We start from the raw sequence: 27,413 nt of genomic DNA on the forward strand, positions 1-27,413 counted from the left end.
TATAACATATAAAGCACAGCCCTTGAAAGCCCAGAGGAGAAATCATTAAAAGGCTGAGACAGGCCAGCTGTCACCACCAGAGCTATTGGGGAGCTCTGAGCCTGCTCTGTTGTTTCACTGTAGCTCCCCGCTCTGGACTCCAAAAAGAGCCCTGGAATGCAAAACCCCTACAGGTAAAGCCAGGCGGTGTCACCACCTCCTAATCCTTCCGGAACCTATTCCTCCTCTTCCATGCCCCGTCTTGGGCCATTCCTTGCCTGTAGCCATGGTAATCAATTTCTCACTTCAAGCCCCTTCCCAGGACTCTCTGCCACCAGAAAGAGATATGTAAAGGGTCCCTCGGAGTATGTCCCTTCCCAGCTTGCAAAGTGTGCCACCAGAAAGAGATATGTAAAGGGTCCCTCGGAGTATGTCCCTTCCCAGCTTGCAAAGTTTCCATGACATCCTGATGCCCAAGCACGGCCAGGCCCCCCATGCTTTAGCCCATGCTCACTTCTCTGTCTCTGCCTGCCCCTGGCTGTCCCGACAACAAGCTGTGCTTTCTCCCTCGCTCCTGGGCCTCTGAACATGTGGACTGTTCTGTTGGGAAAGCTCGCCTCCCCTTCCCTCCCCACCTGGACAACTCTTCCAGGTCCGCCAAGGTTTGGCTTGACAATTGGGACCTCTTCCAAAAGGCCAGACTGCACCCTCGGGCCTGGGATGGATGCTCCCTGGCTCAGTCATCACTCCGACCTCAGCATTTGTCACCCTTTACTGCCATTTCTTGTTGACTAAACAGTCTGCCCCAACAGCCAGGGCAGGAGGCTGTCTCTCTTATCTCTGTTATTCCCAGGCCTAACATCACTCCTGGCTTGCGGTGAGTGTTCAAGAAATGACTATTGAATAAACTAACACATAAGCTTTTTGGGCTTCAGTTTTCCCAGCTGAAAAAAATGAGATTGATATCTGGCCCAGCAGCTTCACCACAGGGTTATATTTTTGTGTGTAAATGAGACTATGCGAAAGCCCTTTTGAATCACACAGGTAGAATTTTGTGTTCATACATCATGAATGGAGTTGTGGGATTTGGGAACAGAGATCTGGGAGCAAGGCTAGGAATTCCTTTTTATATTTTAAGATTTAAGATGAGAAAACCCCATACCCACAGAGTTGCAGGTGCCTTCTCTTCAATGAAGAAGCATCACAAGGCAGTCTGTATAGAAGGAGGAACTCTCATTTCTCACACACATTATTTGACTAACTGGAAAAATCTATGTGGACAACAAAGATGGGCCCACTATTAGGAGCCAAATGAATATCTGTATTAGCTGATTCACCCACTGAAAACTTCTTACTTGAGCAATAATTAGATTCTGCAGGGAAACAAGCCCTTCACAAAGTGTAAGCATACAGCAGATTAGCTGTTGTGCTTTAATTTATAATACAGGTGTGAAGTTTATGTAAGCTGCTGAGAGTAAACAAGTTTGGAGCTACTGTTTTGACCTCCATGTGCCAGCTACCCTACAGATACCCTACTCCAAGCTGTGCATGTACGCCCTCCTTTATCCCTGAATCCTATGATGTATAGGCATTACCTATTCCAGACAGGGAGAAATCGAGGGTTGGAGGTTAGAATACTTGCTCAGGGTCACCACCAGAAAATGACAGGCCCCACATCCAAATGCCTGTCCACCGGACTCTTCCCACAACAGAACACTGGAGAAAAAGCAGGAACACCTGTCCTGAGTTCTCAGTCAACTGATTGTGAATTCTCGGAATTGTTTCTACATCAGTTAAAAGGAAAGATACTAGTCAAGTTTCTTTCATGAAGAAACTCTACACACTGGCAACAAACGGCCTTTGTTCTATTTTATTAAAATATGTTTTTAAGTGGTCAGCAAAAGGTGTTGGCTTCCCTAAGGAAGCATCTGGCAAGAAACGTAAGTTGGTAGGCAAGTTAAGAGAGAATGTTTGGCTATTCAGTACAAAGTAACTTTTACACCTGAAGCTTGTAGTTCAATTAGAATAAGAGAGGGGGATATAGAGTATATTTACTCATTAATTCAATCACACATTTATTACATATCAACTGCGTGCCAGGCATAGCAACTGTTTCAAGAATGAAAGAACACTCACCCTACGCCATTGCTGTCCAACAGAACTTGCTGTGATGATGGAAATGTCCCATACCTGAACTATCCAAAACGGTAGCCACCAGCCCCAGGTGGCAATTGAGTGCAGGAAACACACAAAATATGGTTGTGACTCTTTAAATGAAGTTAAATTTAAATGGTATTTCTTCTCATGTATGCTCAGGCCCTTCATTCAGTGCTTTTTTGCTGAGAGTGCACCATGAGCCAGGCACTGGGCAGGACATGGGGGGAGAGATGTGGACCCTGCCCTCACGAAGCTTGGAGTCCACTGAGAGTGACAGACATTTTAGATACAGAAGTACAAATTTTGCTAGCTGCTCTGAAAGACAAATAAAGATGAAATTGGCAATGATAGCATGGGGACCTGACTTAGGTCGGGGAAGGGGTCAGGGAAAGAGGGGGGGCCTCGTACTGAAGTCTAACACTGAGGAGAGGTAAAGTGATTCACTTGGAGAATAGATAGAGGTGATCCTAAGTGGGGAAAAGTGGCACTGCCTGTGTATTTCTTCACAAATTGTTCACTACAGCCCCAAATTTGCTATGCAAAGTGATTTAATAAATAATGTATCACCTTGTTGGAAATAGTAGTCACACTGTTATTCACAGGCTTGTAAATTGGTACAACCTTTTGGTAATGCAACTTGGAGATACCGATCACAAAATGTAAATGTGCACACCTCCAGATATATCCATTCCATTTCTAGAAATTAACTCATCGAAATATGTATGTAAGAGTTAAATGATATATTTATGAGGCCAGTGTTCTTCAGACTTTTTTGCCAGTGTGCCCTGGAAAATAATTTTCAAAACCCTCACACCCCTTACACATCTTAAGTTTATATCATGCTTTAGTTATAAAGGATGTACTTTCTGCCACATTCTAAGGATTGGTATTTTAAAATAGAACTGTTATATCACGATTTTAAATATATTCAACATATATTTGAATACCACAGTAATTTAATTTAACTTCATACATTTAATTTCATACATTTAAAAAAATCATGAGTAAGTTTTAACAGTTGGAAATTTTACATCATTTCTTTTCTTCCTGGAATTCATATTTCCATTGTACTTCCACTTTAGAATTTTACTCTAATGTAATACATGTTTATGCATTTAAGTCTTTCGTTAATTAATTCACCTTTTTCTGCTATAAAAATGTAAATTGAAATCTGTGATTTATTTCCTGAAATCATTAGTCTCTAAGTGTAAAAATTATTTTTCTTCTGGACTGGGTTTTTACAAGTATTATTAGTAACAAATGATCAAAACATACATATACACACATACCACACATTTTGTAAATAATTTTTAAGCATAAAAAAGTAGAATTTTATTGGGCTTTCTCCCCAACCCATGAAGGACTTGTGGATGACTATTAGTTAATACTGGAATGAGATGGTTTGGCATTGATTCTATTCCTATTTCTCATTTTATAGATGTAAGTGCTAAGAAACTTTGTTCGCATAAATAGAAATAGATGAGAACAGAAAGAATTTTGTTATCACAATGTCACTCAATTCTCTGAACCCCATCCGAGTTATACACCAAAAATCAGACTGTGGTCCAGCATCCTCAGGAATTATTTTTAACAATCTGTCAACAAAGTAACTGCCTCCTTCAATTTTGGTGGAAGCAAAGAATTAGAAACCTGAATTGTAAACAGGTTTCTCGTCCAGTCAGTGGAGTCATTCAATTGTTTGACTTTAACACTGATCTTAGAATTGTTTCTTAGTTTGAATCAGGGGTTTTTATACCTCAGGGTTGGACAAGGGGTTGGCCTTTTTGTGTAGATGGGAGAGGGCAACTGGGAAAGAGGAGTGGGAAAGGACAAGAAGGGTGACACCAGGGCTCCTGGGCCAATGGGTTTGAAGAAAGAGCACATAATAAGATTCTCATGGCCTTGGGAAGTCTCCATGCCCCCTACTCCCAAGGGTATGGGCAGCCCCCTTTGAAGATCACTGTCCTAGAATGTTCTTTGCAGCATTGCTTCTAGAGAACTGGTTATGGTGGAATCATACAAGGCAGTATTATGTAGCCTTTAAAGTACAAGGCTGATCTATGTGACTTACGTGGAAAAAATGTCAAACATACATTTAGTACAAAAAGCAAGTTGTGGACCAGAATCATATGTATAACATGATCACATTTTTACAAAATAACCCATCCATCTGTCCATCCACATACAGTAAGACTTCTAAAAGCTTGTGTAACAAATTAACAGTGATTATCACAGGGAGGAAGGTAAGATGCAGGTGACTTTCACTTTCTCACTTTGTGTTCTTTCATTTTTTTTTTTTTAGTTAGGACCTATTCCCTTTGTAATTAGGAAAAGAAAAGCTATTCAAAATAAAAAAAAATACAACTGATTAGATAACGTGTGAAATTCTTTCAGATGCAGCCCTAAGGATCTCTGTCAGTTGATTAAGTTATGTGTTCAAGGGTTTTGCTCATGACCACTGACAGGCATCATGGTTAAGGATGCAGGCTGATGTTGTGGGGGCTTCTTTCTGGCTGAACTGCAGCTAGACCAACTCTGCCTTAGTAAGCGCCTGTTTTGCCTCAGCCACTTCACATCGTCATGTCTAAACTTGACAGCAACCCTCTAAGGTAGGTGGGCACCACTGACCTCATGACCCAGAAGAGGCGAGTGGAGCTCCAAGAGTCACCTGACCTGGAAAGTGCAGAGCTAGGGTTCAACTGGGTTCTCAGGTGCACCTACCTGAGAACTCAGAGTTTATCTGACACACCACATGCCTTCCTTTCTTGCCTTTAGGCACACAAACTTATTTAGGATGGCAAACATCCTACCATTTTACATTTTTGTGTAAGAATTTGGGTGGGGAAAAAATCAAAATAACTGTTTAAAAAAGTAGAATGAATTATTAAAACAATTTTACAAAAAGTTATGCCCATAATCCCTTGACAATTACTTAAACTTCCATGCCCAGCAATTTTTTTAAGCAAAAATCATTAAGCCAAAGACAACCTTAGATGAGATCTTAGAAAGGGCCAAATTATCAATTTACTAGGTTAAAGGAACTCACAGAACTAAAGGAACTGAGGTAAAGGGACAAATGAAATAATACACTATTTAATGTTAATAGACTGCGATGCTGAACTGGGCCCCTTCATGATCATTTCCTCCAAACCCCTCGTTGAAAAACCAAGATCAAAGAGGTGTGATGGCAACATGATGTGCAGCCGGCTCAGAGGGCACATCTCCTTTTGGGGAGCAAGATGTACAGGTCACTTCATCTTATTTAAACAGCACTTTAGTTGGATGAAAAAGAGGCAGTTTGATGCTCATAATATAAAATTTTAATGCATGCATGTGTGAAACAATAACATGCTAATGTCCTGAATTAAATGAAAGCCAAAATTATGCTGAGTACAAAATGTGGAGAGGAAATTCCTCCCAACCTGAAGCCCAGTGCTCCCTTTTCTTTTTTTATAATAGCAGTTACAGGTTTACAGAAAAATCATGCAGAAAGTACAGATTTCCCATATGCCCAGTTTTCCCTATTGCTTAACTTTTACATTAGTTTGGTACCTTAGTTACAATTGATGTAACATCATTATAATAATTGTATTTTAACTATAGTCCATAGTTTACATTAGGGGTCACTTTGTATTGTACAGTTTTATTCTGGTAACATATATACAACCTAAAATTAATCATTTTAGTCACTTTCAAGTATACAATTCAGAGGTGTAAATTACATTCACAATGTTGTGCTGCCATTATCACCATCCATTACCAAAACCTTTCCATCACCCAAAACAGAAATTCTGTACCAATTAAGTCTTAACTCCCCATTCCTCACCTTCACCTCTTAGTAATCTGTATTCTAGTTTCTAACTCTATGAGTTTGCTTATTCTAATTATTTCATATCAGTGAGATCATACAAAAGTTGTCCTTTTGTGCCCTTTGGTGTCTGGCTTATTTCGCTCAACATGATGTCTTCAAGGTTCACCTGTGTTGTCACATGTATCAGAACTTCATTCCTTTTTATGGCTGATTATTCCATTGCATGTATATACACATTTTGTTTATCCATTCATCAGTTGATGGACATTTGGTTTACTTCCATCTTCTGGCAATTTAGTGAATACTGCTGCTATGAACATTGCTGTGCAAATATCTGTTCAAGTCCCTGCTTTCAATTCTTTTGGGTAAATACCTAGAAGTGGGATTGCTGGGTCATATAGTAATTCTAAACTTTCTGAGGAACTGCCAAACTGTCTTCCACAGTGGCTGCACCATTTTACATTCCTACCAACAGTCTATGAGGGCTCCTATTTCTCCATATCCTCTCCAATGTTTGTGATTTTCCCTTTTTTTTTAAAAAAAATAGTTTTCTAATGGATGTGAAGTGGCATCTCATTATAGTTTTGATTTGCATTTCCCTAATGGCTAATGATGTTGAGCATAATTTCATGTGCTCATTGGCCATTTGTATATCTTCTTTGGAAAAATGTCTATTCAAGTCCTTCGTGTATTTTATAATTCGGTTGTCTTTTTGTTGTTGTGTTGTAGCAGTGCTTTATATATTCTGGGTATTATAGCCTTATTGGCTATACAGTTTCCAAATATTTTCTCCCCTTCTGTAGGCTGCCTTTTCACTTCCTTGATAATGTCCTTTGATGCACAAGAGTTTTAAAATTTTGCTGAAGTTTAATTTGTCTATTTTTTCTTTAGCTGCCTAATACAAGGTTCTGAAGATGTTTCCCTATGTTTTCTTCTAGGAGTTTTATAGTTTTAGTTCCTTTATTTAGGTCTTTGATCCATTTGAGTTAATTTTTGTATGTGGTGTAAGGTAGGGGTCTACCTTCATACTTCTGCATACAGATATTCAGTTTTCCCAGCACCAGTTGCTGAAGAGACTATTTTTTCCCCGAATGGACATGGCACCCTTGCCAAAAATCAATTGGCCAGTGTGTGAGGGTTTATTTCTGAACTCTCAGTTCTGTTACATTGGTCTATATGTTTGTCCTTGGGCCAGTCTCAGAGCTCTTTTTATGACACTGTGAGGAATGGGGGCCTTCTCCACCGCTAGGCCAGTCAGCTCCCATTCACCAGCCTTAGTAATGAGATGCGTTACCTTACCTCATTTGTGAAATTGAGGGAAGGAAGATAGCTGGGGTAAAAGTTATTTAAAGTTCCTTTAAAATCTGACATCCCATGAATAAGTTTTTTAAAAAAATACAGGGAATTATATCTCTATTTAAAAAATATGCTAATTGTACATGTCTGGATGTTAAGTTGTCACATGAACTACCGCTTCAACACCTGGCTCTTTCCGGGGCCTTTTCCTTGCCCCCTACATTTCTCCCCTTCCCCACCCCCTACCCTCCATCTTCGCAGACATGTGCTGGACCTGTGGTTTTCAAAAGCTGGCCCAGAACTGGTATGCATCCATGACAAAGTTATCACCAGTCGATAAGGCACTGAAAATATAAGGTCAAAGTTGTGAGTTCAATTTTTAAACTTGGAGATTATATCCTTTCTAACACCAGAAGGCACCTGTTTTTAAAATGTGCTTAGTTAGTAAAAGAAACATCTTCAGTTCCCCAAATTACAAGACTTGTTTTTTTTTGTAAATGAGTCCCTGAAATTCCAAAGAGTAGGAACCACAGGGAGGGATGACTCAGGACGGCCTGGGGAAGGTAAGAGCTTCACTATAGGCCACTGCAAAGGTAAAGAAGCTTCTTTTGGCTTGAAATCCCGGTACCCTGTTAACTTACACCACATCCTTAGTTTGTCACCACCAGATCCAATTATCTTCCAACGGGGCCCACCAACCTCACTCCCCAGCTGTGAATCACTTTTCCCATTTAATGAATCAAAGTTAGTGCCTTAATGAGAGTCCATGGCTAGATAAGGATTTTGGTAACTCAACTCTCCTCCTTACTAAAGTGTAGTATGTCCATAATGCTTTTAGCATGACAAGGGAGCACTTGAGTGAGCATGGTTTGGTTTTCTGGCAGGCCATATAGCCCTCTGGGTATTTACAAGTAAAACGGAAGCAGTAATAGGGCTCTGCCAATCCATGAGCCCACAGCCAGTAGGTGGAGGGAGGCACAGATGCCAAAGAAATGCCATGTGCAATCAGCGAGTTGAGCATCACCTGTTCCCTTCTTGCTTCCACATTCATTTTCAGCTCAGAGGCCTCTGTTGAGCACATTGTGGATGTGGGAAAGGTCACTATATAAACCTCTCTGCTGTTTACAGACAACCTTGAATCCACTGTGTATACCTGCAGCATTTTATTCTCCAAGCTGAAAACAGCCTCAGCATGTAGCAAAAAGGCAGAGGCACTCAAGCTGTAGGGATGACTTCAAAAGGCCAGGGTTTTGGTCACAGAGATGAGGACAGCCAAAATATCATGGGATGATGTGGCACCCCTGGCACACAGGTGAGCTTCTGGAGCTGGCTGGAAGTCCATGGGTCTACACAGCACTGTGACCTCCTCTGAGCCGAGACACCACGTGAACTGATGCCAGCTACACACCCAAAAGTTCTTCCACCCACCTCATCCATAAGTCACCTTTCCTCATTTCAGGCTGATGGTTGTAGATGGCTTAGGCACAGACGGCACTGTCCACTTTATGCACAATTTGCTTTCTGTGTTTGGGAATAATTCATACCACCAAGTACAACACTCCCATTTTCTCCCCACTGTTTAACCTCCACCCGTGTTTTTCTCGTATTCATGAGACTTGTCTTACTGGGACATTCAACGATTATTACTTTTGCACTTCTCAGGTGGGATGAGGTAGAAGACACTTGTAAAACCCTCAAAACCAAGCACAAGCACAGCCAATGCAACAGACTGTCAAATGCCAGGGATACCCAATTGGGAGCTAGCAGGCAAAGGCAAGCACCTTGGTTCTGGGTGGACCCACGTTTCTAAATGTGAAGGTCTCTAAGTGGAGATGCTGCGTTTACATCTGGGATCAGGCTCTTGGAAGTACAGAGAAGGCCAAGGCCTCAATATCAGCCCACCTCCTGCAAGACTATGAGATGACTTTGAAATCAGCATGGGCTGCTAGCTTAGCCTTGCTTATTCAGTGGCATACTTGCACTGTGTGCCCCACAAGTCTCAGATGAGAGGTGGGGGCCCGCGGGAGAGCACAGAACCACTCCCGAATTAACTGCAGCCAAGGCTGAGTCTTGATAAGTGTGGGAAAGGAACCAAAGATGCTCAGAGGACCAGGTAGGTTAAAAACCAATCAACCAGAAGTTCAACCTGTTTCACTTCTTAATACAAAGTGTTTGATCCTAAGCACAATCTCTTTTGCTTTAGTCGTCACACTTGCAAACTGCATACTGCTTCTCAAATACTCCTGACATGAATTCAAGTTTTGGTCATGATAGGGCCTAGAGTTATAGAGTTATAGGTGTCTGCACAGCTGTGCCCCACACCCTCAGACACAGACTTGACTGGGGTACAACAGCGACCACATCTTGGTCTCCTCTGCATGGGTAATATCAACCACATTCCTGATCCCCAAAGGATATGTCTGAAGGTCACTGGGAAGAAGACAGTGTCTGCAGGAGCGAGCTGTGGCTCCCACAAAAGTTCTCACGTGAGGGGTACTAGCCCCCAGAGAGCTGAGAGGTGTGCTGTTCACACATGCACACTCAGCCAGAAGTCCCTCTAGCTAGGACCCGGGGTTCCTAAGGCAGGCAGCACAAGGTGCATTTTGTTCTATTCAACTTGAGAAATGACTCAAAAATCTGAAATGCTGCAAGGACCAGGAACTGGCTCTTTGGCTCCAAAAGGGGAAATTCAAAATATATAAAACAGGACAGAAAAACTAAGAGAGCCCAAAGCCAGGGGATCTAAGTCTTCCTCAAAAATCTGTCCAAGAAACCCTGTGAAATGATTTCTTACAGTAAAAGGCAGAAATTACAAAGTAAGGAAGGAAGTTAATCACTTGTTGAAAGAGATTTGGTGTCATATTAACAAAAATTTTGTTACTGGTCACTATTAAATTGCTTCATATGTCTTGTAAAGCTTTATTATGCAGAGTACAAATTTGTAATTTAGCATTGATTAAATTCCATGTTTTTTGTCCCATTATAAAACACTGGGTCTTAAATCGTGGGAGAGCATCTAATCCCGAATATCTGTGCGTAAATCAGATTCAAACTGTACAATTTTTTTTTCCAGGCCAAGGAACTTGCCACAAGTCTGAAAAAAAAAGGTCTCTCATGTCAACTTCCTTGGTCAATGCTTACATTTATTACTTCAAATATTTTGCTCTGAAACTATTTTCAAACTGTGTTTTATAGATATTCTCAGGAAATAGGCCACTTCACTGAGAACAAGGCTGTGCTGAGTGTGTCCTCAGCTCAGCTGTTCCCAATTCACTGTGGATTCCTGACATAAACCAGGATTTCTCAACCTCAGCACCAGTGATATTTGGGGCTGGATAATTGTTTGGGGGGACTGTCCTGTGCAATGTAGGATGTTCAGCAGCATCCCTGGCCTCCACCCAGTAGATGCCAGTAGCACCCCTCCTGTAAGTTGTGACAATCAAAAATGTCTCCAGACATTGCCAAATGTCCCCTGGAGGACAAAACTGTCCCTGGTTGGGAATCACTGACATAGACCCACCTCGTGCACTGAAAGGTTTGGGCTCATGGGTCAGGGAGTCCTGGGTTCAAATCCAATTCTGCTACCTACTTGTTGGGTAACCTTGTCCAAGTTACTCGATTTTCTTTTTTCCCTTGATCCTTCCCTATAAAAACGAGAGGCATTACACCTCCCTCACAGGGCTGTTTGGGTGGTGAGAAGAAATATATTCAAAAAGTTTTAGGAGGCACCCAGTGAATATTCGTTCCTTCTTTCTTTCCTCTTGTTCACTCCCACTGCTGTTACTTCAACACTACAACTTCAAGAAAATGGTATAATAAAGGGAATATATCCTTTTCATTGTACTGGAGGAATAATTCTAACACTAGGAAATTACAAAGATGGCCATATTCCTCAGAAGCAACTCTTTGTAATTTGGACCTCAAAGAAGAATCAAGGATTATAAAGGCACGCTGTATCCCCAAATGTGCTCAGAAAACACTCCTGAGTCTTTGAGACATGTTGTGATTATTCTATTTCCACAGCTGTGATCAGCTACTTATCAATGTCCAGGTGTGCCTCAATTTAAGAAAATTATGTATTTAAAAAAATACACTTATTTAACAACCTAAGGGGACTTATTTGCATTACAAAATGATTCCTCTACAAGCATTTAGGGAGCTTTCTTAACACATCTAAACCAAAATTCTATTTATAAGAGATTGGTTTACAGACAACTCAGAAACACAAATATAGTGGTTATCACTGTAAACAAACACAACTATTCTATAAAGTCAAGCAAAGTGGCACCTCCACCCCCATATTTATAAATCAGCTGTGTGTGTGTGTATCTTTTTTAACACTGGGACCGCAAAGTGAGTGTTAGGAAAACTTCAATTAGCTCCTTTTTCTTTAATAGCTTCATTAAGGTATAATTTATATACCATAAAATTCACCCATTTTAAGTGTTCAACTCAATAATGTCTAGTAAATTTACAGAATTGTACACAATCCAGTTTTAAAATCTTCTCATCATCACAAATTAATGCGCTCTTAATAGCACTCCTATGGTGTAGGTAAGTGCTTCAACGGTTCCTGGTCCAAATGGGCCCCAGACCCCAGTGGGAGATAAAGACAGGGTGAAGCTAGCCTTAACATCTTCCAAAGTTGTTACATGCCCTAGGTCCATCTACTTTAAACTTAGCAACACTTGTCCTCCAAATTAGCTCTCTACAATGTGAGTGTGCTTCTGTGTTCAGGTTGAGAAGATGGGGAGAAAATCCTGACCTTCCTCAAGTGAAGAAGAGGTGTTAGCTGTGAAAAGAGATGGCAGTGGGAAAAGTCTGATGAGATGCCAGTGGAAAAAGTTTGCTGAGTTCCAAATAGAATGGGAAAAAAACCAATGGTTAAAACAAAGAAGGCAAGCAGCCAAGGAGGAACAAGAAAGGCTTTCTCTAAGTCAATTAGTCCATATAAGATGGCTTAGTTCAAAGGCTGCTTCCCATTTGGAGGCCCATTGCTATGTGCTTCAGTGAGAAAGGAACTGAAAATCTCTGTACTGTTGAAGTGTAACAATAAATCCTGCCATGTGGTGGGAACTACAATATAAGGCATGATAGAATTAGATTAGTGGTTGTGTAGGGCTGGGGAAGGATAGAGGGATTGAGAGGTGATTGCTAAGGGGTATGGGGTTTTTCTTTTTGGAGTAATGAAAATGCACTAAAATTGACTGTGGTGATGAAAGCACAACTCTGTGATTACACTAAAAGCCACTGATTGTACACCTTTGTATGGACTGCATGGTATATGAATATATCTCAATAAAACTGCTTTAAAAAAAAGTAAATGTTATGGCACTTGACTTCGTGGCCTCTAATCTCCCATTCAATTGGAACAGAAATTTTTCCACCAGCATGAGAAAGCTGGACAATTTAATTTTCATTTCTATTCATGCACAGGCCCACGTTGGAGCTTATCCATGTTTTCAATTATGTTATTTGAAATATGACTGCATAGTTTGATACAAACGATATCTCAAACTGACATCAGCAGCACAGTTTTGGACCAATTGATTCCATTCTAAATAATTGCTGGCTGACAGGCGCTGGTAGCTGCCTACGCTAGATATGACAAAGCCATGTTATAGAATTTAACATTATAATAATTTAAAATTATAACATTATTAAGAGGAAACCGATGTATTTATAGTTAACACTGATGGTTTCTAATGCTTTCCGGGCTTATTATGCTATTCACTGCAGCCCACATTTGGACAGCTTCAATTGTCTGAATCACTAACAAAAAGTCTGGCATCAATAATTTCCAAAGCAATGAACCAATGCCACCCGAGCAGAGATACGAAACAGTGCTGAAGAGAGCCAGCCCTCCCCAATGTCCTCGCCTCCTTGGCCCAGGCACCTGCAAAGAACAGTTCTGCCTCTGGGCTGAATAGCATTTTGCTTAAAATTCTACCTCTATGATGTCAGGAAGTCCTGCTTTTCCTGCAGAATGCGGACTTGACCTGGGGTTTGTCCTCAGCCCTCCATTCTTTCTCTTCTCTCACGGAGAGAACTCATTTATCTTTCTGACTTAACTGTTACCTCTATGCAAACAACAACATTAGTAATACATTTTTATAACTTTTTACAGCCCACCAAGTGATTCTACATAACTGGAAGAAAATGTGAGGAAGTAGATAGATGTGTTATTTTTTGTAGATAAAGAAGCTGAAGTTCAGAGGGTCTGTGTAAATTACTAAGCAAGGTCCTCCAGCCAGGAAGCAGCAGAGTCAGCACTCAACCCAGGGCTGCAGACTCAATTCTGCGTTCTTGTCCCCCCACCAGGAAGCACCCCGTCTCTACTTACAGTCCCTGCCAGTGTCTCCAGGCTTGGCCTCAGACCTTCAGCCTCCACTCACCATTGACCTGGGAATGTCAGGTCAAATCTCAAAGTTAACCCACTGAACAAATTTCCACACATTTTCCCCAAACCAGCTCCTCCTCCTGACACACTTATTTCTGCCCAAGTCATATTGTATCCCAGTTACCCATCCCTGAAACCTCAGGGCTGCAAATTATTCTCTTCTCCTTTCTGCTCCCCAATCTAACCAGTTACTAAGACCTAGCAGTAATTCTCTTGTATTGCTGCTTCCAAAGCTATCCCTGCTTTCACAAGCCTTTTGTGACCAGCTTAATTCTAGCTCTTACTACTTACTCAAACTCTCAAATAACCTTACTCCTCGACACCCATCTTTCCTTCAGCTGACTTGGCCCCACAAAGCTCTGCCTGTTATTATCATTTTCAGACTTGATTGTGTCACTTCAGTGTCAACCGTCAATGGCTCCCACTTAGCCTGCAGAACTGATTACAAATCCACTCATCTCAAACTCAATCTGGTCCCTACTTACCTTTCAGGTCAACTCCCACTTGATCCCAGCCCAAAGCCCCTGCTGCAGCATGTCCCGAGTGACTGCCCTGCCCACCACACCCAAGCACACCTAACTTGGAGGTACAGATAAGACTGTCCCCTCCCTAAGGCCTTCCCCATCACCTGGCCCAGGGAGCACACCTCCTCAGATAGGCACTTACACTGACCATGCGTCTGTCATGCATACAGACCCGTGCTCTCGTCTCTCCTCATTTGTCATCTCATTTGCCCCGGAAGCCAGGTCCTGTGGGTGAAGTCCTTTATATCCATGCAGCCTTGTTGCATAGTAAGTCCTCAAGTATTTACCAGTTGTTTACATGGCCGCCAACCATTGTTTCTTACCATGCAAGTAATAAATTCATTAAATTATTACCTTAAGGAATTAATCAGAGATTATTGTCTTTTTGGCAAAGTCAGAGAGACTCAAACCCTGGCATTGTCTTTCTGGGTCCTTGAATACATACAACTGCTGCTTAATTTACACAGCATGAAAAATTTCCATAAACTAACATCTCCCCTACACACACACACACACACACACACACACATACACTCTGATCAATGCCCTCAATATTTCCAGGTTGTCAGACTGAAAAAAATGTGATTCATATTTTGGAGATAGCTACCTTAATGCTCTCCAGACCCAAAGAAAGCAAAGGTCAAAGGTCAATGCTCTTAACAAGCAAGACATACAGCCCTAAGTATTCTGGAGGTGGAAGACGCCTCCCTTCCCATGTGAGGCCCCACATTACCTTCACCAAGACTTCACCAATTGGCTGTCCTGGCTTAAAATGGGGCCCAAATACTAAACTGAAGTTTAGAACCAGAACTTAACTCTGGCTCACTCTGATGATTCCTTTTCATTCACAACCAATCACTGCTCTGCTTCCTGCCCTTTTACCAGGTTAAAAGTTCCAGCAGGCCAGCGTTTTTGTTACTACTGCATTGGTCCAAGCTGTCAGAAGTTCTTGGTTATGCTTTCTGCCCGGGCTTCTCAAAGGCTGACTGAGGATGCAAAACAGTTTCTGGAAAGAGGGCAACTGCTTTTGGCATTTACCATCACAGATGCACATCCTACCCCCAAGCCTTCACAAGGTCAGACCAGAGAACACACATCAGCAGGGGCAAAGATGAAACTCTATTAACAAGTTCAGAAGAAAACAGCACCCACACAGAGTGCCACCGCCAGGTGAAGAGGACGCTTCTGTCAGGCTCTCTGGTGCCTCTGGCATGGCCTGTCGCCTGTCAGACATCTGGTTCTAAATTGAACCACCAGTGCAGATGTGTTGCAAATATTCCATGGGGCATCAGTCCCTGATAGTGGTCGCCAGGGGTTAAGGAAGGTGGAGGGAGGGAGGTGGATGTGGTTATAATGGGGCAAAGCGAGGCATCCTGTTGGTGATGAAATGTTCAGTATCTAGACTGTGGTGGTGGATACAGGAACCTACACATGTGATAGAAATACTCACACACACCAACAAGTACTGATAAAACTGGGGAAATCTGAATAAGTTTGGTGGATTGCATTAAAGTCAATATCCTGGTTGTGATATTGTACACCATTTGCAAGATGTTACCACTGGGGACCTGGGTAAACGGTACATGGGACCTCTCTTTATTCTTTCCTTCAAGCATATGTGCATCTACAATTATCTCAAGATGAAAAGTTTCATTTTTTAAAGAGGCAAATTCCAAAATGTAGCTCTTTATATTATGTTGAATATGAGAAAATACTAACAACCATGATAAGTAGAAATACAAAATGTAAAGCTAAAAAACAAACCTCCAAAATCTCAGTCCCTAAATCTGGCCATCCTTATAGGTTGTCACCCAAGTGAGACCCCAGGGGATGCAATAGCAGCCCCACCAGCATGGGTGTGGCCTCACGCCCACCAATGCACATCCCCAAAGGGCCTTGGACGGGTTCCCCCAGAGACTTTAGCTCCTTTCCAATTTATCGCATGGTAATGTCCTGACTTTGGGAAAATGCACTCATTTTCTGAACTGAATGGCAATTAGCACACCAACGTTCATTTTAAAGTCAAATTCAAAATACTTTGTGCTGTATCTATAGTAAACTCTGCCATTCTGCATTTTGACCACTCATTCTTCTAGACTAAATATATAAATCCCTGGAAAATATGAATCCAAGTGCTAATGTCCACTTTTACAAAAAGGCTTATTTATCAATTCTTTTCATTAGACCCTACAAGGATTCCTCCTAAAGTCAGGGAGAATAAAAATCCCAGGCATTTTGTTTTAATGTGGAAACCACTGTCACTTCCCTTCTTTACAAAACTGCAGCGCAGAAAACCAACCAAGGGCTGTGAAGCGTGCATCTAAATGGTTGTGTTATTTCTTCTCATGCTGCCTAAGGGGCAAGCCAGGGCTCTGCAATTCTTGCAAAACATGGCAAAAGAGAAGCGACAGCATGCTCTTTACTCACCGATGTCATTGCTGTGGTCTGAGAGGTCCTTGTCCAGGATGCCAGATAGTGCACTGCCCACCAAGTCAATCTTTGGACTGTCACCCCTACATTAAAAGAACAAGTCCAGGCATTTAATGATTGGTGTGCGTCCTTGTCATTTTGTCAGCTCTCTTGTTGCACACATGTCAAGGAGTGTGCTGTGCGTGGGGTGGGGGTGCTGTTGCCGGAGAGGGAGCCAACAAGCTGTCCAACCACATGGGCCCTGGTGCCTGCCGGCCCGCAGACAGGATGCCCCTCTCCAGCACGCATTTTCAAAGACGGCTATTTTAATGATGACAGTCCACCAATGCATCTTCAGCCACAAAACCTCCTGCTGAGGATACAGGGTGGCACGCAGGGCCTGCTCCTGCCCCATCACCAAGTAAGAACCAGCAAACAACAGGGAACTTCCCCTTTAAGGAACAAGGTATTTAGCCAATGCTGCCTGTCAAAGGTTGGCCACTTTTAACCTTGAGGAAAAGGTTGTCTGGCCTGGGGTGGAGGCACCAGGCAGACTGTTGACAGGCGCAAGGTGTTGAGTTGAGGTCTGGCAGCTTGAAAGCTGGCACAGGAGCAGAGGCTGGTAAAATTAGATGGCTCCTGGACGGGTGCCCGCGTGCCCAGCAGGACACCAGTGACTTCCCTCCATATTTGGCCTACGAGTGGCCCTTTGGGACAGGAGCAGGCCTTCAAAACGATGAGAAAAATGCCACCCACTCACACACGAGCAGAAGCTTCTTCCAAATTTCTTTTGGCAGCTCTTTTGACCCTTAAGGGGAGGGAATGAGCCCCAAAGGAGATGATCCAAGGGCTGTGACAGCAGTGAAATAGGAAAGGATCCTTGGCCATCAAAGGAGAGGGTGAAGCCAAGCAGATATTCCCCGCAAAGCAACAGAAAGAGTCAACCTCACAGCTTGTTGCAGTCACTGTGGCCTGAAGCTGAACTGCACAATGAGTAACATATTTATTCCATAAGCATTTGTCAAATACCTATTATGCTGGGGGGATTGAGAGGGCCAAGCCAGATGGTACCTAAACAGGAAAAAGAGACAGACAGACAACTGCAAGTCCACATGGCATAGGCTATATATGATAAAGGTGTGTCAGAGTACAATGAGAAGAAAGGGCTGGGGTAGTACAGTGGCAATCTGCATGGGGGAGGGAGTCATACAGAGGTGATGGCATTAGAGTTGGGTTTTGCAGGAAAAGGGAGAGAGGACATATTAGTAAGAGGCATGATGGAGCAAGCACATGAAAAATGTTCATCTTCACTAGCTATTAGGGAGATGCAAATCAAGACCACAATGAGATATCATTTCACACCAATAAAAATGGCTGCCATTAAACAGGAAAGTACAAATACTGGAGAGGATGTAGAGAAATTGGAACTCTTATTCATTGCTGGTGGGACTATATAATGGTACAGCCACTGTGGAAGACAGTTTGGCATTTCCTCAGAAAACTACATATTGAGTTACCCTAAGATCTGGTCATTTCACTTCTAAGATCTGAAAGCAATGACATGAACAGATATTTGCATACTGATGTTCATAGCGACATTGTTCACAATTGCCAAGAGATGGAAACAATCCAAATGTCCTTCAACAGATGAGCAGATAAACAAAATGTGGTACATACATACAATGGAATACTACGGCAGTAAGAAAGAATGAGGTCATGAAACATGACAGCATGGATGAACGTTGAAGACATAATGTTGAGTGAAATAAGCCAGATACAGAAGGAGAAATACTGTATGTTACCACTAATGTGAACTCCATGAAAAATGTAAAATAAATGTCTTATAATGTAGAATATAGGGGACCTAGAGAAAAAAAATGTTCATATGCTTTGAATCAGTTCTGGGAGTCTAACAGTCTGGGAATAACACCACCAAGATGGCAAAGTGAGACACTCTAGGGTTCAATCTCCCCACAGAAACTTTAAACAACCAGCAAAACTGGCAGAACCATCTTTCTCAAGCTCCAGAAAACAGCTAAATGTTTCCAGTGACTGGACAAATGCCAATCAAAAAAAGGCAAAAGTGGTAGGAAAACTTCATTGTACTCTTGCTGGCCCTTCCCCTACCCCTTTCCTGGCTCGGTATAGATCAGCCTGTGCTCCCCAGGCAGGTCTCTGGTCCTGTTGCGGTGGAGGCAGAGTAACCCCTATGCACATATTGGGATGCTTGTATGTCTGTACCAATCTATCAGGTGGCAGCTTGAAGAACTGAACCAGGATGTTCGTCTCTGGCTCGCCATGCCAGAACTTGCCCCGCATGCAGAAGTTGTTTGTGGGCAGCTAAATCAGTGTAAGAAACAATCAAATGGCAGTGACATGTGGCAAAGGATTACTGACTTTAAGACATTCAATAAAGCACCTGGGACCATGAAGAAAGACTATGGGGAGAAGAGAGAGCATTCATATCCATGTAAATGGGGGAATTCCTAAGGCTACAAGTGCATGCCTAGGAAAAGACATATGCTCAGAAAAGACTGGAGAGAACTTTGTGCTTTTACCTTGGGCTGTTCTTTAGGTTCACTATTAGGAGGGCTAAGCTCTGAAAGAGAGCACCAGTCAACAAGGGGACCAATTTGCAAAGAATGTGAAAGGAATTTTTTGTTAGCTCCTGGCAATCAAGGAAATCTCTGTCATATTACTAGCTGGATAAAACTTAAGGAGTAGACTCCTCATCCAGAGTTAAAACATTAAAATATTAAAATGTAAAGTGTGCAGCAAAAGATTACAAGGCATACCAAGACACAAGAAATGATGGCCCATCCAAAGGAACAAGAGAAAACATCAGAAACTCTCAATAAAGAAGACCAAACTTTTGACATACTGGACAGAATCTGAATATGCTCAAAGAGGTAAAGGAAAACATGGACAAAAAAACTAAAGAATATCAGGAAAACAATATATGAAACAAATGAGATTTTCAATAAAGAGACAGAAATGATAAAAAGGAACAAAACAGAAATATTAGAGCTAAAGACCACAATAACTTAAATTAAAAATTCCCTAGAGGGGTTTAACAGTAGGTTGGAGCTGGCAGAAAGAAAAATCAGTGAATCTGAAGATAATAAGATAGAAATTATACAGTCCGAGGAGCAGAAAGAATAAAGAATGAAGAAAAGTGAACAAAGCCTGAGAGACCCGTGGGACATCATCAAGCATACCAATTTGTGCATTATGGGAGTTGCAGAAGGAGAAGACAGAGAGAAAGGAGCAGAAGAATATTAGAAGAAATAATGGCTGAAAAGTCCCCAAATTTAACAAAAGACATGAATATATACATCCAAGATGTTCCACGAACTCCAAATAGGATAAACCCAAATAGACCCACACCACAGCATATTATGCTCAAACTGTCAAATGCCAAAAATAGAGAATTCTGAAATCTGCAAGAGAGAAGCAACATGTCACCTACTAGGGAGCCTCAGTAAGATTAAGTGCCAATTTCTTAGAAACACAGAGTCAAGAAGACAGTGGGACAACATATTGAAAGTGCTGAAACAAAATAATTGCCAAAATATAATTCTATATCTGTCTTTCAAAAGTGAGGTGAGGAAGAGTTTAAGACATTCCCTGACAAAGAAAAGCTAAGGGTATTCATCACCACTAGACTGGCCCTACAAAGAGATGCTAAAGAGTATTCTGTAAGTTGAAAGGAAAGGACACTAGACAGTAGATTAAAGCTGCAGAAAGAAATAAAGATATCCAATAAAGATAATTACATGGGTAATTATAAATGCCAATGCTATTGTATTTTTGGTTTGGAACTCCACCTTTTACTTCTTACAAGATCTAAAATGCAAATGCACCGAAAGTGATGATAAATCTATGATTTTGGACATGATGAATAAAGATGTAATTTGTGACAAGGATAATATAAAGATGGGAGGGTGGAGGGGTCCAGTAACATAGTTTATGTATGCTATTAATGTTAAATTGGTGTCAAATCAAAAGGGAATGTTGTAGATTAAGGATATTAAATTTAATCCCCATGGGAACAACACAGAAAATTTCTGAAAAATATTCACAGAAGGAATTAAGGGACTCTAAATGGTTCACTACAAAAGAAGAACTAAATACAAAAGTAGGAACTAATGGAAGATTGAGGGACATAAAAGGTACAAAAACCAAGTAGCAAAATGGCAGAAGAAAGTCCTGCATTATTGGTAGTTACTTTAAATGTAAATGAATTAAATGCTCCAGTCAAAAGGCAGAGGTTGGCAGAATGGATAAAAAACCATGACCCAAGTATATGTTGTTTACAACAGACTCATCTTTAATTCAAACACACAAGTAGGTTGAAAATGAAAGGGAGGAAAAAGGTATTCCATGCAAAGAGCAACCAAAAGAGGGCCTGGGATAGCTATACTGATAGATAAAACAGGCACTGTTTCAAGGGACAAAGAAGGACACTATATATTGATAAAAGGGCCAGTTCATCAAGAAGATAAAACAATTATAAATATATGTGCACCTAACAGCAGAGCCCCAAAATGTATGAAGCAAATATTCACACATTTGAAGGGAGAAATAGATGGTTCTATATTACTATTAGGAGAAGGCAATATACCGCTTTCAATATTGGATACAACATTTAGACAGCTCAATAAAGAAACAGTAGGCTTGAACAATACTACAAACCAACTAGACCTAACAGACATATATAGAACACTTCACCCAACAATATCAGAATATACATTCTTCTCAAGTGCACATGGATAATTCTCTAGGACAGACCCATTGTTAGGTCACAAAACAAGTCTCAAATTTAAAAATAAATATTGAAATCATACAATGTATCTTCTCACCACAATAAAAGGAAGGTAGAAATCAACAGTAGAGGGAGAACTGGAAAATTTACAGATATGTAGAAATTAAACAATACTCGTAAATAACAAATGGGTCTCAGAAGAAATCACAGGGAAAATTAGGAAATACCTTGAGATCAATGGAAATAAAAATGCAACACACCAAAACTTATGAAATGCAGCACAGGTGGTGCTCAGAGGGAAATTTATAGCTGTAAATTCTTACATTAAAAAAAAATCTCAAATCAGTAACCTAATCTCACACCTGGGGGACTAGAAAAAGATCAAAATAAAGCCAAATTGAGCACAATGAAGGAAACAGCCAAGATTAGAGCAGAGATAAATGAAATAGAAAAAGCAAAACAATAGAGAGAATCAATTTGAAACCAAAAGTTTGTTATTTGAAAAGATCAATAAAATTGACAAACTTTAGCTAGACTGCCAAAGAAAAGAAGAGAGAGGATGCATATAACTGAAATCAAAGATGAAAGAGGGGACATTACTACCAACTTTATAGAAATAAAAAAGGATTATAAGAGAATACTTGGGACAACTATACATCAGCAAATTAGATAATCTAGAAGAAATGGATGAATTCCTAGAAACACACAAATTATCTAAACTGACTCAAGAAGAAATAGCAAATCTCAACAGTAAAGAGATTGAAGCACTAATCAAAAACCTCCCAACAAAGAAAAGTCCAGGTCCAGATAGCATCACTGGTGAATTCTGCCAAACATTCAAAGAATAGTTAACACTAATCCTGCCCAAACTCTTCCAAAAACCTGAAGATGAGGGAACAGTTCCTAAGTCATTCTATGAAGCCAGCATCACCCTAATACCAAAGCCAGATAAAGATATCACAAGGAAAGAAAATTACAGACCAATATCCCTTATGAAACAGATGCAAAAGTCCTCCAGAAAATACTAGCAAACCAAATCCAACAGCACATTAAAAGGATTATATGCCACAACCAAGTGGGATTTATCCCAGGAATGTAAGAGTAGTTCAACATAAGAAAATCAATCAATGTAATACACCACCTTAATAAAGGAAAGGGAAAAACCACATGATCATCTCAATTCATGCAACAAAGGCAACTGACAAAAATCCAGCACTCCTTCTTGAGAAAAACACTCAGAAAACTAGGAATAGAAGGAAACTTCCTCAGTATGATAAAGGAAATTTATGAAAAGCCCGCAGCTAACATCATAGTCAGTGATGAAAGACTGAAAGCTTTCTTCCTATGACTAGGAACAAGGCAAGGATGCCCACTGTCACCACCATTATTCGACAATGCACTGGAAGTTATAGCCAGAGCAATTGGGCAAGGAAAAGAAATAAAAGACATTCAAATTGGAAAGGAAAAAGTATAACTTTCCTCATTCACAGATGACACAATTGTTTATATAGAAAATCCCAAAGAATCTACTAGAATGCTACTAGAGCTAATAAACTAATTCAGCAAAGTGGTGGGGTATACAAGATCAATATACAAAAATCAGTGGCATTTCTATACACCAGCAATGGATAACCTGAAAAGGTGATCAAGAAAACAATTCCATTTACAATAGTAACTAAAAGAATAAAATATCCAGAAATAAATTTAACTAAGGCTGTAAAAGTCTTGTACATGGAAAACTATAAAACATTGCTGAGAGAAATTAAAGAAGACCTAAATAAATGGAAAGACACTCTGGGCTCATGGATTGGAAGAGTTAATATCACTAAGATGTCAATACTACCCAAAGTGATTTACAGATCCAATGTAATCCCAATCAAAATTACAACAGCCTTCTTCACAGAAATGAAAAGCCAATCATCATATTCATATGGAAGGGCAAGGGGCCCCAAATAGCCAAAACCATCCTGAAGAAGAATCAAGTTGGAGGACTCACACTTCCCAATTTCAAAACTTATTATAAAGGTACAGTATTCAGAACAGTGTGGTACTGGCACAAGGACAGACATATAGACAATGGAACAAACCACAAGTTCAAAAATAAACCCTCACCTCCATGGCCAATTGATTTTTGACAAGGGTGTCAAGTCCACTTAATGGGGAAAGAACAGTCTCCTCAACAAAAGGTGCTGGGTAAACTGGATACCCACATGCAAAATAAATGAAAGTGAACCCCTACCTCACACCATACACAAAAATTAACTCAAAATGGATCAAAGGCCTAAGAATGAAAACTATGAAACTCCTAGAAGAAAACATGGGGAATATCTTCAAGACCTTGTATGAGGCAATTGATTCTGAAACTTTACACCAAGAACATGAGCAACAAAAGAAAAAATAGATAATCTGATCTCATGAAAACTACAAATTTTTGTGCATCAAAGGACATTTTCAAGAAAGTAAAAATATACTCTACAGAACAGGAGAAAATATTTGGAAACCATCTATCTGCTAAGGGTTTAATACCCAGAATATATAAAGAACTCCTATAACTCAACAACAAAAAGACAAATAATCCAATTTTTTAAAATAGGCCAAGTACTTGAATAGACATTTCTCCAAAGAAGCTATACAAATGTCCAAAAAGCACAAGAAATGATGTGCAACATCACTAGCCATTAGGGAAATGCAAATCAAAACCAAAAGGAGACACTACCTCCCACCCACTAGAATGGCTATTATTAAAAAAATGGAAAATAAGAAGTGTTGGAGAGAATGTAGAAAAATAAGAACCCTTGTGCATTATTGGTGGGAATTTAAAATGGTGCAGTCACTGTGGAAAATAGTTTGACAGTTCCTCAGAAAGTTAAGTATAGAATTACCATATGACCTGGCAATCCCACTTCTAGGTATGTACCCCAAAGAACTGAAAGCAGAGACTCAGACAGATATCTGTGCAGACAGATATGCGTACACCAATGTTGACTGTAGCATTATTCACAATGGCCAAATGGTAGAAGCAACCTAAGTGCCCATCAACCTACGAATGGATAAACAAAATGTGGTATAGGAATACAATGGAATACTATTCAGCCATAAAAAGGAAAGAAGTTCTGATACATGTGACAACATGGATGAACCTTGAAGAGAACGTGTTGAATGAAATAAGTCAGACACAAAAAGACAAATATTGTCTAAGTCCTCTCAGATCAAATAACTAGAATATGCATACTCACAGAGACAAAAAGAAGATTACAGAGTACCGGGGTGGTGGTGGGAGTGGGGAATGGGGAGTTAATGCTTATTTGGTATAGAGTTTCCATCCGGGATGATGGAAAAGTTTGGGTAATAGATGGTGATGATGGTAGTACAACATCGTGAATGTAATTAACACCATTGAAACATTATCCAAAATATTAACAGTAGTTTTCTGTGGGATGAGACTATGTATGAATTTTTTCCTTCCTTTTAAAGTTTACTTTTGTAATAAAGGCTAGAGGCTCATACAATCCAGTCAGCTCATATTCTCTCTCCTTTCAGCCTGGGTAGTATCACTAAGGTAAAAGGTGAGACTGCCCCCATCCCTGCCCCACAAACTCTCCTTAATAGTCTCCCTATCACAGGTACCCTGTGTGGTCATCTCACGTGCAAACAAGTAGGGTGTGTGTGGAGTTAAGAATTTTAGACTTAGAAGTCCCAGTCCTGGGGGCCATGTATAAACCTGCTGTTTTACCTCTCGTGTGACCTTGGCCAGGTGACTTCTCTGGAACTTGGGTGCTTCATCAATAAAAAGACAGGGGGTGGCCTGGTGTGGCCAGAATCCCCTTTGCGGGCCTTCCAGAGCTCTCATCCACAGTTTCAATATTGGAGAAATGTTGGAAGCTGTGATGGGGGCTGGCCCTGTGAGTGTGGGCAAATTCCAGGGCATTCCCTCATCTCCTTTGCCTCCAAGCCTTCACATCCCTGTAGATGTCTGGAATGCCCTCCCTTTGCTCTCTGCCTGATTAAACGTGACTCACCCTTTTGCACCCAGAGATGCTCCTCCTGCTTCCACCCCTAGCCGGATCACAGCATTTCCTAATCAGATGTGTACATACTGATCATCTGAACCTCTTCTTCAGAACAGGACCTTTTTTTTTTTTAACTAAATGAGTGAGCAAACATTGTGACCATCTCAGTTTGGTACACCATAGGAATAATCTGTATATAAAGTAAATTCTTGATCCTGTTTCTTTCTGTTATTCTCTAGTAAATCATTTCTCAAACTTGAGTAACGTATGAATGAAAAATAATTTAAATGCAACAATTTAAACAACAACCAAAAAAGTTCTCACAGATCTCATCCCTGTTTAAGAAATACTAAAGACATTCCATGACAACATCAATGGGAAACTCGTGCTATGAGAGCATTTTGTCTTTACAACTGTTAAAATTATAAAGAATATCATGCTAATGAAGAACAAAACCTCCTATTTCTTGTATATATTGGAGGCTCTACCCCGGTTCCCAATTTGGGGATACTGCTTGAATGGTGCTAGATAAAAGAACATGCAATTAGGCTCCAAGGTGGCCAGGGGTGACCCCTTGCCAGGGCTGACTCAGGGGAGAGTGTCTTGTGTCTGGGATTGGCCAGTAGGCTCTTTGCAGATGGTCTGATACCCTGCATCACGAGGGACCATCCTGAAGAAGTAGGAAATGACCACCTGGGCAATCTCTCCTCCATTTCTACAGTCCCAGCCCTATTTGGCAGGAAGGAAATTGGGATCCCCCATCTCTCCGGCTGAGCCCTGATCCCTTGTGCCAAGAGGCAGACACAAGCTGAAATTATCTTCCACAGAGGGCCAGAAGCAAGCCTATTTTGAAAACACGGTAGGTGTAGTTTAAAAAGGGTTCTGATCCTTCCAAGTAGGGAAGCTACAGCTGGTGTTTTGACAATGTTCAGACTGTGGGTGTGTAAGAGTTTTACAATGTCTATTTGTAAATGCCTTTTGCTGTATTTATAGAGCCTTACAACAATGCTAATGTATTTCGGTTTTGAAAAATACCAGAATTTCTGAGAGTCTTCAAAGCATGTGTTTGGAGGGGCTGACTGGGCGATGGTCCCAGCTTTCCCACCGTCTGCCCAACGGAAGGGCACCATTTTGGCAACAGGGACATTAGTATATTCAAAGAAAGAGGAAAAGTTCACCCTTTTGTAACTTACTAGTTTCTGAAAGTGTTTTTTTGTCTGGTGAATTTCTATGCCCGTAGCTGTTAAATAAAAGGAGAAAGCAGATGATGATAGGCAAATTTGCCATATATCCAACCATATCAGAACAACGTGGCCCTCATTCTGATTTTTGAATCAAAATAATGTTATTTTCTTGTATTTTTCTTGGCACTTTTAGTTATGGACACTTCTCAAACATGACTTGGAGAGATAGGCAACCAGCAGTTGTGAGTCTCCTTGCTTTACTAGACAGGGAACCTAAATCATGGAGAAGGAATACATTAGCCCAAGGAGGTAGAAGTAGAACCTTCGGCCCCATGGAAATAGAACCACTGGCTACTGTGTAGTGAATGCTTACCATGTGCCAGGCACTAGGATACACCTTCCATACATTAACTCTTTAATGCTCACAGCCACCCAGCTGCTGCGAGTGCTGGTGGCAGGCAGTGTTCGCCCGGCAGCCCCTCCCAGGCAAGGAGTTTCGCCTGGGCCACCCTTGGGCAAGGAGTTTCCCTGCAGCTGTTTTCCAGGGATGCACACAACTGGACTTCTCCCTCTGCCCAATGCATCCTTCCCTTCCCTTCCATGGCTATCGAACCCTAAAAAACATCTTGCATACTAAACTCGTCTCAGAGTCTGCTTCCTTGGAGATCACCGTGCCCCCTGCCCACCCCCACGCTCTTATTTCCATTATATAGATAAGCAAAATGAGGTTCAAGGTGATTAAGCCTCTTGCTTACAAAAGCTCATAAAAGTAGGAGTGCAGGGTACGGATCTGAAACCACTAAGTCTGACTCCAAAGCCCATGCTCTTGCCCATTTCTCTAAGCTGCTTTGCTCAGCCTCTTGGGCTTCTGGGCTGGG

General features: G+C 41.0%; 1 protein-coding gene across 7 annotated transcripts in view; it reads right to left on the reverse strand.

Moving 5' to 3' along the window:
* SH3KBP1 (SH3 domain containing kinase binding protein 1) overlaps window positions 1-27,413 on the reverse strand; it is a 411,078-nt gene that overhangs the window by 21,327 nt on the left and 362,338 nt on the right. For all 7 annotated transcript variants that reach the window (XM_037821532.1, XM_037821528.1, XM_037821529.1 and 4 more), the window contains one exon: window positions 16,595-16,680. In XM_037821532.1, the coding sequence (XP_037677460.1) occupies window positions 16,595-16,680 (86 nt within the window). The remainder of the gene's footprint in view (window positions 1-16,594; window positions 16,681-27,413) is intronic.

The sequence above is a fragment of the Choloepus didactylus genome, chromosome X (genome assembly GCF_015220235.1).
Source record: "Choloepus didactylus isolate mChoDid1 chromosome X, mChoDid1.pri, whole genome shotgun sequence".
Taxonomy (NCBI): Eukaryota; Metazoa; Chordata; class Mammalia; order Pilosa; family Megalonychidae; genus Choloepus; species Choloepus didactylus.